This window comes from Engystomops pustulosus, chromosome 4 (assembly GCF_040894005.1).
Source record: "Engystomops pustulosus chromosome 4, aEngPut4.maternal, whole genome shotgun sequence".
In the NCBI taxonomy this organism is placed as follows: Eukaryota; Metazoa; Chordata; class Amphibia; order Anura; family Leptodactylidae; genus Engystomops; species Engystomops pustulosus.
This window is the reverse complement of record NC_092414.1, coordinates 192,577,724-192,590,600: the sequence shown is the minus strand read 5'-3', so window position 1 is coordinate 192,590,600 and position 12,877 is coordinate 192,577,724. Positions and strand designations below refer to the sequence as shown.

Here is a 12,877-nt window from a genome sequence, read left to right as displayed (position 1 = left end):
TTGTCCTCATCTCTGTTTCTATTCCTCAGGCATTGCCTCATTTCTCTGTTTGCCTACACTGGCCGTATGGAATCCACGTGGCCCAGATCTAAGTAACTGCACTTCTCCCTGGGTCAACCAAGTGGCGCAAAAGGTAAGAAGTATATGTGGGCACGAAGTCAGAACTCATACAGAGTAGGTTGGGGTTTCTTTTACCACTTGCAATTTTTTGTGTTTCCAAGACCAAATAGTTATAGAAATGTTATCTATCTACCGACCATTCATGTCTCCACAACCGGTTTTGGCTAACTTTTATATTTTGCCCAACAGATTAAGAGTGGAGAGAACGCAGCTAATATTGCCGGTGAATTAGCCCGTCACACTCGTGGACAGATCTATGCAGGGGACGTTACTTCATCTGTACGTCTTCTAGAACAACTGTTGGATATTCTTGATGCTCAGTTGCAAGCCTTAAGACCAATTGAAAGAGAGAGTGCTGGGAAGAATTACAATAGGGTAAGGCAATGACTTTCAAGAAATTGAAGCTATCTGGGTAGCAAAGAGAATACCTTTAATATGATACCTGTCTTGTGTACCCTTTGGCACAGAGGGTTTTGGGGGAACCTTGCTAGCTTTACATTGAGCGGTGAAGAAGATCTATCGCTACATTGTCTGGTTTCTTGTACTGGGGTTTGAGACTTTTTGATGTCAACTAAGACCCAAAAGTCTCAAACGAGACCAAAGAGTTACAACTGAGACCAAAAAGTCCAAGGAACCAGACAAGGAGGTGATAGTTCTCCTACTTGTCTTACTACAGTGTTTTATGTGAAAATTGTTGATTTTAAGTATTCCCGTAATTATTCTGAACCTCATAGACATGTTAACTTATTTATTTCTCAGATGCACAAGAGGGAGAGAACATGCAAGGATTACATCAAGGTAACATTGGAAAAAGCAATGTGTTATACATGATTTTGTGTGAGATGTAACTTAAAGATTCTGTACCTTGTACATTCATAGTCATTTTACATGAGTTTAACATGGCAGGTAATAACAGTTGTGGAGCTTTTCTCTTCTTTGTGCAGGCGGTGGTGGAAACAGTGGATAACCTTCTACGTCCAGAAGCACTACCATCATGGAGAGACATGAATGTTACAGAGCAAGAACATGCAGCTACCATGTTACTGGACATACTGGAGGAAGGGGCTTTCTTGGTGGCTGATAATGTCAAGGAACCTGCACGGTTCCAGACCGCCAAGCCTAATGTTGGTGAGCAATGAATAAGAGGACATTTTTAATTGTTTGAGAAATATTTACCAAAAAAGTTTATACAATGATGTAAATAAAGCAAACTAAGTATGTTCACATACAAAATCACTTATCATACTATAGAAGCTTTATGAACAAAACCTTTGTATAGAAGCATTATGAACATAAGGGGAATTACACTACTACAATATAATGTGTAAAAAATTGTTATTTTATTATTGCAATTTTAAAAATACTTAAAAATATAGTAAAATAATTCATTATTAGACAAACAAAAATAAAAATAGCATGTATTTTGGCTTGATCAAAACCTTTAGTAGACCAATGCATTTCCCACCCTTGGCTTATATTCGAGTCAATAGGAGGACATGTATCTTCATTTTGATCTGTATTTTTTTTTCTTCTTTTTGCGGGTTTTTTGAGTTTTTGGGATTTTTTAGGTGCATTTTCGCGACTATACCAGGGTCTTAAGAAGTTAGCCGTTGGTTGTGTCTGTTGTGGTCTTTCTACTTGTATCTTTCCAAGACATATGTTTTCTTTGTTTTGAGACCTTTTAGGTGCAAAACGAAGTACAAATCACCCCATGTTTAGTTCTATACATGCACCTAAAACGTCCTATAAAACCCCCCCTGAAATCAGAGACAAAGAAAAAAATAACAGACATGTATCACAATGGCAAATTAAGAAAGATACATAGCACTGCTAAAGTATGCCAACTTCAGACAACTTTAAAAAGTTGCAAAGGAAGACAAATGATACATGTACCCCAATACGTTTTCCCAGATTTTTGTGATAACATTAGGTGCCTTGGCTTATACTCAAGTGTATACCTTACATCCAGGACACTAAACTTAAAAACTTAAAAATAGAAAGGAGATATGCCTGTACATACCCTTATCATTCTAGGTATAATCTAGACACTTTCCAAAAATTGCACTGTGCAAGCCTTACACAGGCTTCGATCAGATTGATGTAAGGGGTGACGTTTTTGTAGGAACCACTATGCAGCATTTTCTTATTAATTTTGCAAATAAATCCTAATTATGGTTGATCTCATTGACTTTCAATGGATGTTTACATGCCCTCCTCTGAAGAGAACTTCACAATGACTATGCCGAAGCCAATAAATGGTCCTTCACAACATGTGCACGAGATCTCTATGGGTTGTTGAAGCAGTGAGCACATGCATTTCTACAAGACCCGTTCAAATGAATTGGATTAATAGAATTGGGGCAGGAAAATCTACTGCATGAAAACTCATCCTTACTCTTCATGTCTCCTCATAGTGCTGGAAGTCTCTGTCATTAACACCGATGAACCAGTCTCCGAGTTGATCTTTCCTCAGGACAATCACAGTGTCAGCTCTATTCAGTTATCTGCCAGATCCATCAAGCAGAACAGTCGCAATGGTGAGATATGCTTCCCTTCCTTTATGGTGGTAATATCCAATCTTAACCTCTGTCATGCCTTTCACTACTTTAGTTTTGGACTCTTTTAATTGAGATGGTTTTCTATCTTAGGGGTTGTGAAAGTGGTCTTCATCCTATACAATAATTTGGGCCTCTTCTTGTCTACGGAGAATTCCACTGTACGCTTTGGTGGAGAAGGCAGCTCTTCGGGACATTCTTTGGTTGTGAACTCGCAGATCATTGCAGCTTCAATTAATAAAGAGTCCAGCAGAGTTTTCCTGATGGACCCTGTTATATTTACACTGCCACATTTACAGGTGAGCTTAAAAATATATGTGAAAAAATAAAGCTGAATGAAAGACGATGGAATAAACTTAAAGGAAACCTACCATTTGATTTGATGCATTATGAAGCAAACATACCTTGAGAATGCTGTAGCTACACTGATGCAGAAACATATCTTGTTTAATCCCTGTGCTGAGTGGTTTTGCTGAAAAAACTGTTATAAAATTCAGGACTTTGGGAAAGCTGGATCCACATTACACACACTACACACAAGCTTTCTGAACAGCCAAGACAGTACTAATCAACCTGAGTTGGATCACAAATATACAACAGCTGGGGGATGGTGCAGCAATTGATTATTCTGCCTGGCAGCGATTGCATCATCCTCTAGGGCAGTGCATAACTAATGTGAAAGGAAAAGCGCTGAGCCCAGGCACAGAAGTGACAGAGCTTCATTATCATAATTTTGTAATTGTTTTTTCCAGCAAAATAACTCATTTCTGGGATGAAACAAGATATGTTTCTGCATCAGTGTAGCTACAGCATTCTCAAGGTATGTTTGGTTCATAATGCATCAAATCAAATAGTAGGTTTCCTTTAAACCAGTTTGATGAAACATGACATAAAATCAGGAAATCAGGACTTTGGTGAAGACTTTGTAGGTTAAGCAGAAGTCAAATATGAATGAAAATTATGAAATTAATCTTGTAGGAATAGACACTGACACCGAAACAAAAATGGAAATCAAAGTATTTAATTTACCACCATCAGTTTAACTTTATTATTAGAAGTGTCCACAAAAATGATGTGAATGTTGGGATATAATTTGGTTGCATAATTTTCTTGAACTTGAAGAACATGGATATTGAGTCTTTGCAATGTGATGTTATAGTATATTTTTACTATGAATAGGAAGATATCCGGCTACAAACTTCACTGTTCAGCAGGGACATGTCATTGCAGCATATTTTTATTGTTTTTCAGTCCAAGAACCACTTCAACGCCAACTGCACCTTCTGGAATTACTCGGAGCGCTCGATGTTGGGTTTTTGGTCTACACAGGGTTGCCGGTTGCTGCATACTAACAAGACCCACACGACCTGTGCATGCAACCACCTCACTAATTTTGCGGTTCTGATGGCCCACAGAGACATGGTGAGTGCACCGTTATGCCATTAATTGTTTGGTTGTTGTCGAAGATTAACATTTCATAATATAATCTGATTTCTAGTTGATTTCGAGTGAACTTAGATTCAAGTAAGATTTACATGAACAGGGTACAGCTGGGACTGGATTCTTAACTTGTAGATTTTTTAAGATTGGTATCTTAAAATGGATAATGTATAGCATCCTGTGTAAATCTATGACATATCTAGTTTTATCTTGAAGGATTTTTACAAGAAATACTTGACGATTTTGTGTAACAAGACAATTTTGTGTTTTCACAGTACCAAGGTCGTATAAATGAGCTGCTTCTCTCTGTCATCTCCTGGGTGGGAATAGTGATCTCTCTGGTCTGTCTTGGGATCTGTATATCCACATTCTGCTTCTTGAGAGGTCTCCAGACTGACAGAAACACCATTCATAAGAACCTATGTGTCAGTCTGTTCCTTGCCGAACTTCTTTTCCTCACCGGTATCGACAAAACCCAGTACCAGGTACATCCAGCTTGTCTTTTTCATGCTACATCAAAATAATCTGCATAGACATTTACATTCTGATTTTTTTAATCACTTTACTAAATGTCATGTCTGGCCGTAATTCCCCATTACCATTCCAGCAAATCCTATCCAGTTGCCTGGTGTTTACCCTCTTGTATCTCCTTCAGGTGATATGTCCCATTTTGGCCGGTCTTCTGCACTTTTTCAGCCTGTCGGCTTTCTCCTGGCTGTGTCTGGAGGGTGTTCAGCTTTATCTTATGTTGGTGGAAGTGTTCGAAACAGAACATTCCCGAAGAAAGTACTACTACCTCTGTGGCTACGTGTTTCCTGCCCTCGTGGTGGGCATCTCCGCAGCAGTGGACTACAGGAGCTATGGCACTGATAAAGCGTGAGTCTTCTGTATTGTATCCACTTCTGTGTACCACATCCACCATCTTCATGTCTCTATGACTACAATCTCTGTCTCCGGACACGCTTCCTCTTTCGGGTGATATCTACAGATGCCATTCTTCAATGATTGAAATATTTTGTTTTCATCAAACTTCATTTAGTCTGCACTTCTATTCTTCTTATCCTTCTGAGCGTCTCTGATACACTTTGCCCATGTATCTGCTCTCTTTAAGATCATCTTCCGTTGTCTTGGGCAGTGTCTTTAACATTCGTGCTCATCCTATGTGACTGCGAGCGTCTTCATCTCTCATTAATTACTTATCTGGATGTGGCTGTTTCTCAGCGTTTCTATCAATGTTCCTCACTGTCTGTTTTGCCGCTTCTCTTATTGTCACAGTTGCTGGCTGCGAGTTGATAATTATTTCATCTGGAGTTTTATTGGCCCGGTTTCCCTTGTTATTGTGGTGAGTAATGATACTGGTGTCCCTTCTCTTTAGCTCGCTGTCACTACTTACTTTACCAGACACTTTCTACTCTGCTCTCCTTTGCATGTATCTTTCTTATTTTTAACCTTCTATGGTTTTCATACTCTTTGCCTGCTAAAGCTAAAAGCATTTATCAGCTAGTTTATGGCTTGTGATTATATTGTAAAACTAATTTACCCTTTTATTGTGGAGAGTGAGAAATATATTGCACCTTGTGCTCCTTTATGTACAACAACCAAGCATCTGCAACTTTTTAGGACCTTTTTTGCTGTGCATGAACAGGACCTGTGTATGAATCCCATGCATCTGTATAGCCAAGAAGCTCAGTCTACATAGGCAATGATTGGGCACCACTTGATCCTATATTGATATGTGTAGTGATTTTAAGACGTCTTGTATTATTATTATCCATCCACTTTAATTCAATAAGACTGATAAAAGAACTTAATTCACTTATTAAATAATCTGTTCTGCTTTTCATAAATCATTGTATAATCATTAATGTATCCTCCAGGGTTTTAATATTACATTATATTGCTCACAAAAAGTTCCAAAACGGAAACTGTGAAACAGAGTTGTATATCATCCCTTGGACAGCCAAGAACACCATCGCTTGGTCAACCTCCAACAACAATATTTCTAGGGAGATCATTCAGATGTCCTATTGCACTAAAGATGTTCAGTGTTGTTTATTGTAGTACTTATTAAAATTCCACATCACACACCCCCCCCCAAAAAAAAAAAAAACACAAACAATACCATGCTATAGTCAGAACTCAATCTACAGGCATGACAGAGACACTGGGGTGCAATAGAAGAAGCACTTAGGTTCCTCTACCAATAGGACGGAATCCAAAAAAATTATAAGACTTTTTAGGCTTTGCTTATTGGCAAGCCAATTGCTATCATTTTTAGGATCTCTACAAGTTTCTGATTCGGATACCGATTAAAATAGTGACTGATTTTTAGGATAGGTTAGTAATATAAGTTGCTCATAGCATAGCAGCAGTAGTGCTCTGGTGAGCACCCCTCATAGCAGAGCACCCCTTCCTGATCCTGTGAGATGATATCCATCAATTACAAGACCTTGTTCAATGCACTTCACTTCAATTTAAGTGAATGAGGCTAAGCAAGCTGCAATAACAAGAACAGCCACTAAATAATGTGTAGCACAACCCTTGCAAGCTGTTTGACCCCCACCAATCTAATAATCATGACCTATCCTAATGGTACAAAGGTTATTTGATTTTAACGTGCACTTGAAGGTTTTGTGTTTAAAGGGGACCTGTCAGCAGAAATTGACCCAATAAATAACTACCAGTATGTGGCTACGCAGCTGCACACCTTCTAGATTGTGTCTCTTTCATGGTCCAGCGTGGGAGTATCATTCAGAAATTCAACTTTGAAGTGAGATGTAAATTTGTTGTATAAAGTCAGGGAGGCGGAGATTTTAACCCTGAAGTCAATCTCTCTCTTCCTAAGAAGGCCCCCTTCCGTGTAATTAAAGGTCCTGCATCCAGGGACATCACTTAACATATCTCCTGAAGTCTGATGCATGATGACAATCATAGAGGAGGAGGCATTCAGAGACCCTGACCTTGACTTCAGTGTTAAACTCTCCGCCTCCATGACTTCATACAGCAAATTTACACCTCACTTCAAAGTTGAATTTCTGGATGACGATCTAGAAGATATTACAATGTTTGACAACATACTGGTAGTGGTTTATTAGGCCAATTGCTGATGACAGGTTCCATTTAATGCTGTAATACTGAAATATGTAAATAAATGGATAATGCACGACGAGATCAGATGCAGCATATTTTATATGTATTGTAAATCAAGGAGACATTTTTGCGATGAAATTGCGGGGTCGCTCACAAACTTCCCGCTCAGCTTTGTCTGTACTTGTTGTTTGGAGAAGCTCATGTCCTCTTCATATTACACTGAGATGTGAAGGATACAAGTAACAGCACAGCTGCCGCTGACTTCTTTGCGTCAGAGAAATTAATTTTACCATCAGGTCTTAACCAAATGATGCTTGTAATATAAATGTAAAATTATAGTGGAAAAAAAAATGACAATAGTTCTCTCCTAGGACCAATTAGGTATTTTAATTAATATACAATTTTCTATACAGCTTAAGGGTTTTTATTTTTTAAGTGATGGCAGACCGACTCTGTTGGAGCATAACTTTGATGGCAGATCAGCCCTGCGGCGTTATAAGTCGCAATCTCCGTATGTTTTTCTACTAAACCAAGACTTGCAGTGACAAGGGCATTTTACACTTGTGGCAAAATATTGACACAATTCTGTATGCAGCTCCATGTTCAGGTTGTAGAGATTTCACAAAGCTTTAGAGTCTTTGATGCCATTTTAATATTGAAAATATTTATTTTTTTAGTCTACGGTAAAATACAGTAGAAATTAAGCCACCAAACCAAAAAAGTGCCACCCTAGGAGTCATCGTACGTGAAGATAAGGGCTGATGTGTTTTCTTCCATGCTCTCTGTAGGTGAATCTCCTTATCCTCCTGGTCACTCTTCACAAGATGCTGCGCTCCTCTTCTGTGCTAAAGCCAGATTCCAGTCGCCTGGAGAACATCAAGTGAGAACTTCCGGCAAAGCCTTCTTCTTCTCATCCCTCTATTTATAGTCCATCCCTTTTTCCGATTTCATCAGTTTTATGATAAAGATTATATCTGTTTATCTTCTCTAGGTCCTGGGCCTTGGGAGCTGTTACCTTACTCTTCCTTCTTGGTCTTACTTGGGCATTTGGCCTTCTGTTCTTTAATAAGGAGTCTCTGGTCCTGGCATATCTCTTTACTACCTTCAATGCTCTTCAGGGCTTGTTCATCTTTATCTTCCACTGCGCTCTCCAGAAGAAGGTTAGCATGCAAAACATGACATGTGTAACATGAGGCTCGCGGGGAGTCTCAGAAATAACATGGCCATCGCAAAAACGCCACTCCACTGCAATTATGCCCTGCAGAAACCTGGAGGCCCACTACACTCTGAACGCAATGTCTCACACACCTATTTCTATAAAACCAACACAAAGTATTTCTGTACAACTTAGATACAGCAAATGAAAACTGGGGAGTAATGGCACAAAGAAAGTGAAATAAGTGCTCCACCAATGTAGTATACTGTGTAGAACATTAAGCCTAATGGTACTTATTATTTATGGTTTTTGATTCATACAAGGATCAGTACCCAATTTATATTGTATATCTACTTCCCCTCAGGTACATAAGGAATACAGTAAATGTCTGAGACACTCGTACTGCTGCGTGAGGGGCCCCGGAGCCGAACATGGGACCCTGAAGTCTACAGTTAACAGTCGATATTACACCCAGAGCCGGATTCGCAGGATGTGGAATGATACAGTGCGGAAACAGACAGAATCCTCCTTTATTGCGGGAGACCTCAACAGCACCCCAACTTTGAACAGAGGTTGTTGATTATTATAAGGGTTAAGTAATGGATGTCAAAACCACAAAATACTGACTCTGCTTATTGTCTCCCCCAGGCACAATGGGAAACCACTTGCTGACAAACCCTGTGTTGCAGAGTCGTGTTGGCAGCAGCCCGTACAACACGCTCATCACAGAATCCGTGGGTTTCAGTCCATCTTCTCCAGGATACAATGCAACCGGTGAGATGACTAGGTTATTCACATATTTACACAAATCTGCAAAAGACACACGTATTTCTATAGTTTTAGTAGCAAACCTTCCAGATGGTTGGGTCAGTGCTTCCAAAAATGTGGCACATGCTAGTAATTAATTCTCCTTTACTACGTTTGGACAGCTATCATCATTAAATACTATATATCAAATATACATGGGTATCAGCCATTTAGAATATAACAAAGGCACCTAATTATACCATAAAAAATTAGGAAATCTTATTGACTTGAGTATAAGCCTAGGGTGGGAAATGCATTGGTCCCAGCCGCCCCTCACTAAATAAGGCCGAAACCTCCCTTCACTAATGATATATCCCGCAACCTCCCATCACTAATGATATGCCCTGTAGCCTCCCCTCATTAATGATATGCCCTGCAGCCTCCCCTCACCAATTATTGCAGTTGGGTACATTGTGGTCATAAAGGGATGGACATGGTCAGCAACAATACTCAGGTAGGCTGTGGCGTTGCAACAATGCTCAATTGGTACCAAGGGGCCCAAAGAATGCCAAGAAAATATTCCCCACACCATGATACCACCACCACCAGCCTGAACCGTTGATACAAGGCAGGATGGATCCATGCTTTCATGTTGTTGACGCCAAATTCTGACCCTACCATCCGAATGTCGCAGCAGAAATCGAGACTCATCAGACCAGGCAACGTTTTTCCAATCTTCTACTGTCCAATTATGAGCTAGTGCAAATTGTAGTTTCAGTGCAAATCAGTTTCCTGTTCTTAGCTGAAAGGAGTGGCACCCGGTGTGGTCTTCTGCTGCTGTAGCCCATCTGCCTCAAAGTTCGGCGTACTGTGCGTTCAGAGATGCTCTTCTGCCTACCTTGGTTGTAACGGGTGGCGATTTGAGTCACTGTTGCCTTTCTATCAGCTCGAACCAGTCTGCCCATTCTCCTCTGACCTCTGGCATCAACAAGGCATTTCCGCCCACAGAACTGCTGCTCACTGGATGTTTTTTCTTTTTCGGACCATTCTCTGTAAACCCTAGAGATGGTTGTGCGTGAAAATCCCAGTAGATCAGCAGTTTCTGAAATACTCAGACCAGCCCTTCTGGCACCAACAACCATGCCACGTTCAAAGGCCTCAGATCACCTTTCTTCCCCATACTGATGCTCGGTTTGAACTGCAGGAGATTGTCTTGACCATGTCTACATGCCTAAATGCACTGAGTTGCCGCTATGTGATTGGCTGATTAGAAATTAAGTGTTAACAAGCAGTTGGACAGGTGTACCTAATAAAGTGGCCGGTTAGTGTATATATATATTTATATATATATATATATATGTGTGTGTAGGTACATGTGCTTTTTACCCAACTTTTGCCGTAAAATACACAAACAATACTTCTGGAGTTCATAGTATGAACAACCCTTTTAATAATAAAAAAGAAAAACACCTAAGTATCAATACACCTAATACAACTAAAATCAGAATGGTGGATTTTAACTCAACTTATGGCGTAGAAATTTTGTAAAGCTCTCGCTGGACTTGGGGCCTTTGGTGCTATTCTGTCACTAGCGTTTACCAACAGTAGACTCATCATGTAAGATCTGTATTATGCTCCATGACAAGAGCTGATGAAGGATGATAATCTATATGAGTATTTATACCGGGAGGCTGATTGCATTCCACATGAAATCCTCTTTATATTTGTGCTCTTAAAACAGCTGGCAAAGACAGAGTGAAAACACATTTCCTCTTGCATAATTAAACTAATATTGTAATCAGAGCGGGTCCAGGCGGCATGGGAAGTCAGTGCTCCTCTAATATATTCTGTATAATAACTCTTTCAGTATCCGGTGGTTGTGTACTCTGCATTTATCATCATGTCACTCAAATAAATGGAAATTTTATTTGTTTATTCCACCTACCTTTATGGAGATCTGTCGAGAAATTTACACCAGAAATACATAGATAGACTCAAGTGTATAGTATGCCCCCAGCTGAATGAGAGCTCCTCACCCCTCCCCTCTCCATGAAAAGTTGATAGTAACTGCCCGGTCAGGTCATAGTGCAATGAAACGAGGTGTGCTCACCGCAGCGTGAACTGTGCCACAGGCCTCTATTGTGGCTGTGATTTGGTGTTGCATTAGGGCAGTGGTGGCAAACCTAAGGCACGGGTGCCAGAGGCGGCACTCAGAGCCCTTTTTGTGGGCACCCGGGCCATCGCCCCAGCAGACCAGACAGGACTCAAAGAATCTTCCTGCAGTTCCAAGCAACTTAAAAGATGCTGCTTCCAGTCATATTTTGATACTATCTTTGCTACTTGGGACTGTAGGAAGAGGGAGAATGAATAGACATGGCCGAATTATCTTTGAAGGACCTCCTGCTGGCCCCACCATTTTTTCTGTACAGAGGGACTCTGGAAAGAAGCTAAAATTATGAAAATTTTCCATCTTTCTACTGTGTTGCTGTCCTCAGGAGCCCAATATGATTGAAAGTTGTTGAGGAACAGGGAGCAATAAGTTACTGCTTTAATTTTTGGTTGGCACCTCACGATAAATAAGGGGGGTTTGGGGTTGTAGTTTGGGCACTCGGCCGCTAAAAGGTTCGCCATCACTGCCTTAGGGCGAATCCACACGACCGTTGGGGGACGTATGTACGGCCGTGGTATATATGTCCTCCATAGGCCGGTGATGGCGCACAGAACGGTACGGTGCCTCACCATTCTGTAGCCGGGGAAAAGATGGGACATGTCTTATCTTTCCCCATATTATGGCGCCGTGCGTGTGCCCCATGCTACGGTACGGTGGGCACCCGTTTGTGTGAATGCAACCTTATCCTTTTTGTGAGACGTATGCTGTGACAGAGGAAGCAGCAAGGGGAGGCGACTAATTGAAGCAGGTAGCACAGTGCTTACATCAATCCACTTCAACAGTTAAAAAAATATTAAAAGTGATGCTGGGAGTAAAAATGACCCAACATCTGTGGGATATACTTGTTGTCCAAGGAGGGATTAAGATTTTGTTTGGTCTATGGGACCCCACAATTACAGAATCGGTTGACTCTTTGCCAATGCTGGATTCTGCCAGTAGACATGTCTTTCTCTAAGTATCTAATCATTTCTCTTTCTCCTCTCCCTTTTTTGCCACTGGAACAACAGGAAGTTTCAGAGATCCCAGTAAGTACTTCATAGCTCTCGTCTCATCTCATTCCCACAATATACGTTATATTTCTGCTTACACAACTGCCTCTACTTGGGGAGTTTAGTAGATTACTGTATCCACTCCCTTTAATCGATCCATTGGTGGGGTGCACTTCTACGAACCCCCTATAAGTATCTAAGTGCATTACCTTCATTTTTATTTAGATATAATCTGCACTTCCAAATAGTCATAGTGATTTCAACAGCATTTATTATTATACAATCATCTGTGAAGTTATGCAAATATATCAGACAGCAATGCATCCTTCTCCATCTAGCAGCCCCTTTTACTCTTCTTCACTTTCACCTTAAACTGTTTAATAGCTAAGAATTATCTACTAAATCTATCTTTTATATGCTGCCCAGAGAAGTCTATTGAGGATGGGGGGGGGAGGTAGAGTCAGTAGAATGAAAGAGAAGTACACAGTTAGGCTGCATTCACACGACTATATGGGGGGCGTTTCTACGGCTGCAAGCTTGTGGCTTTACATTTGCTCCCCATAGATGGCAATGGGCGCTCTGTACACGGGGAAAAGATAGGACATGTACG

At 40.5% G+C, this 12,877-nt stretch overlaps 1 protein-coding gene across 4 annotated transcripts in view; it reads left to right on the top strand.

Moving 5' to 3' along the window:
• The window catches only part of ADGRL1 (adhesion G protein-coupled receptor L1), a 249,552-nt gene that overhangs the window by 231,544 nt on the left and 5,131 nt on the right, over positions 1-12,877 (top strand). For all 4 annotated transcript variants that reach the window (XM_072149131.1, XM_072149129.1, XM_072149128.1 and 1 more), the window contains 15 exons: positions 30-133; positions 310-495; positions 880-918; positions 1,065-1,248; positions 2,535-2,657; positions 2,769-2,974; positions 3,927-4,097; positions 4,391-4,600; positions 4,771-4,991; positions 5,391-5,457; positions 7,994-8,085; positions 8,197-8,365; positions 8,726-8,933; positions 9,010-9,135; positions 12,286-12,303. In XM_072149131.1, the coding sequence (XP_072005232.1) occupies positions 30-133; positions 310-495; positions 880-918; positions 1,065-1,248; positions 2,535-2,657; positions 2,769-2,974; positions 3,927-4,097; positions 4,391-4,600; positions 4,771-4,991; positions 5,391-5,457; positions 7,994-8,085; positions 8,197-8,365; positions 8,726-8,933; positions 9,010-9,135; positions 12,286-12,303 (2,124 nt within the window). The remainder of the gene's footprint in view (positions 1-29; positions 134-309; positions 496-879; positions 919-1,064; positions 1,249-2,534; positions 2,658-2,768; positions 2,975-3,926; positions 4,098-4,390; positions 4,601-4,770; positions 4,992-5,390; positions 5,458-7,993; positions 8,086-8,196; positions 8,366-8,725; positions 8,934-9,009; positions 9,136-12,285; positions 12,304-12,877) is intronic.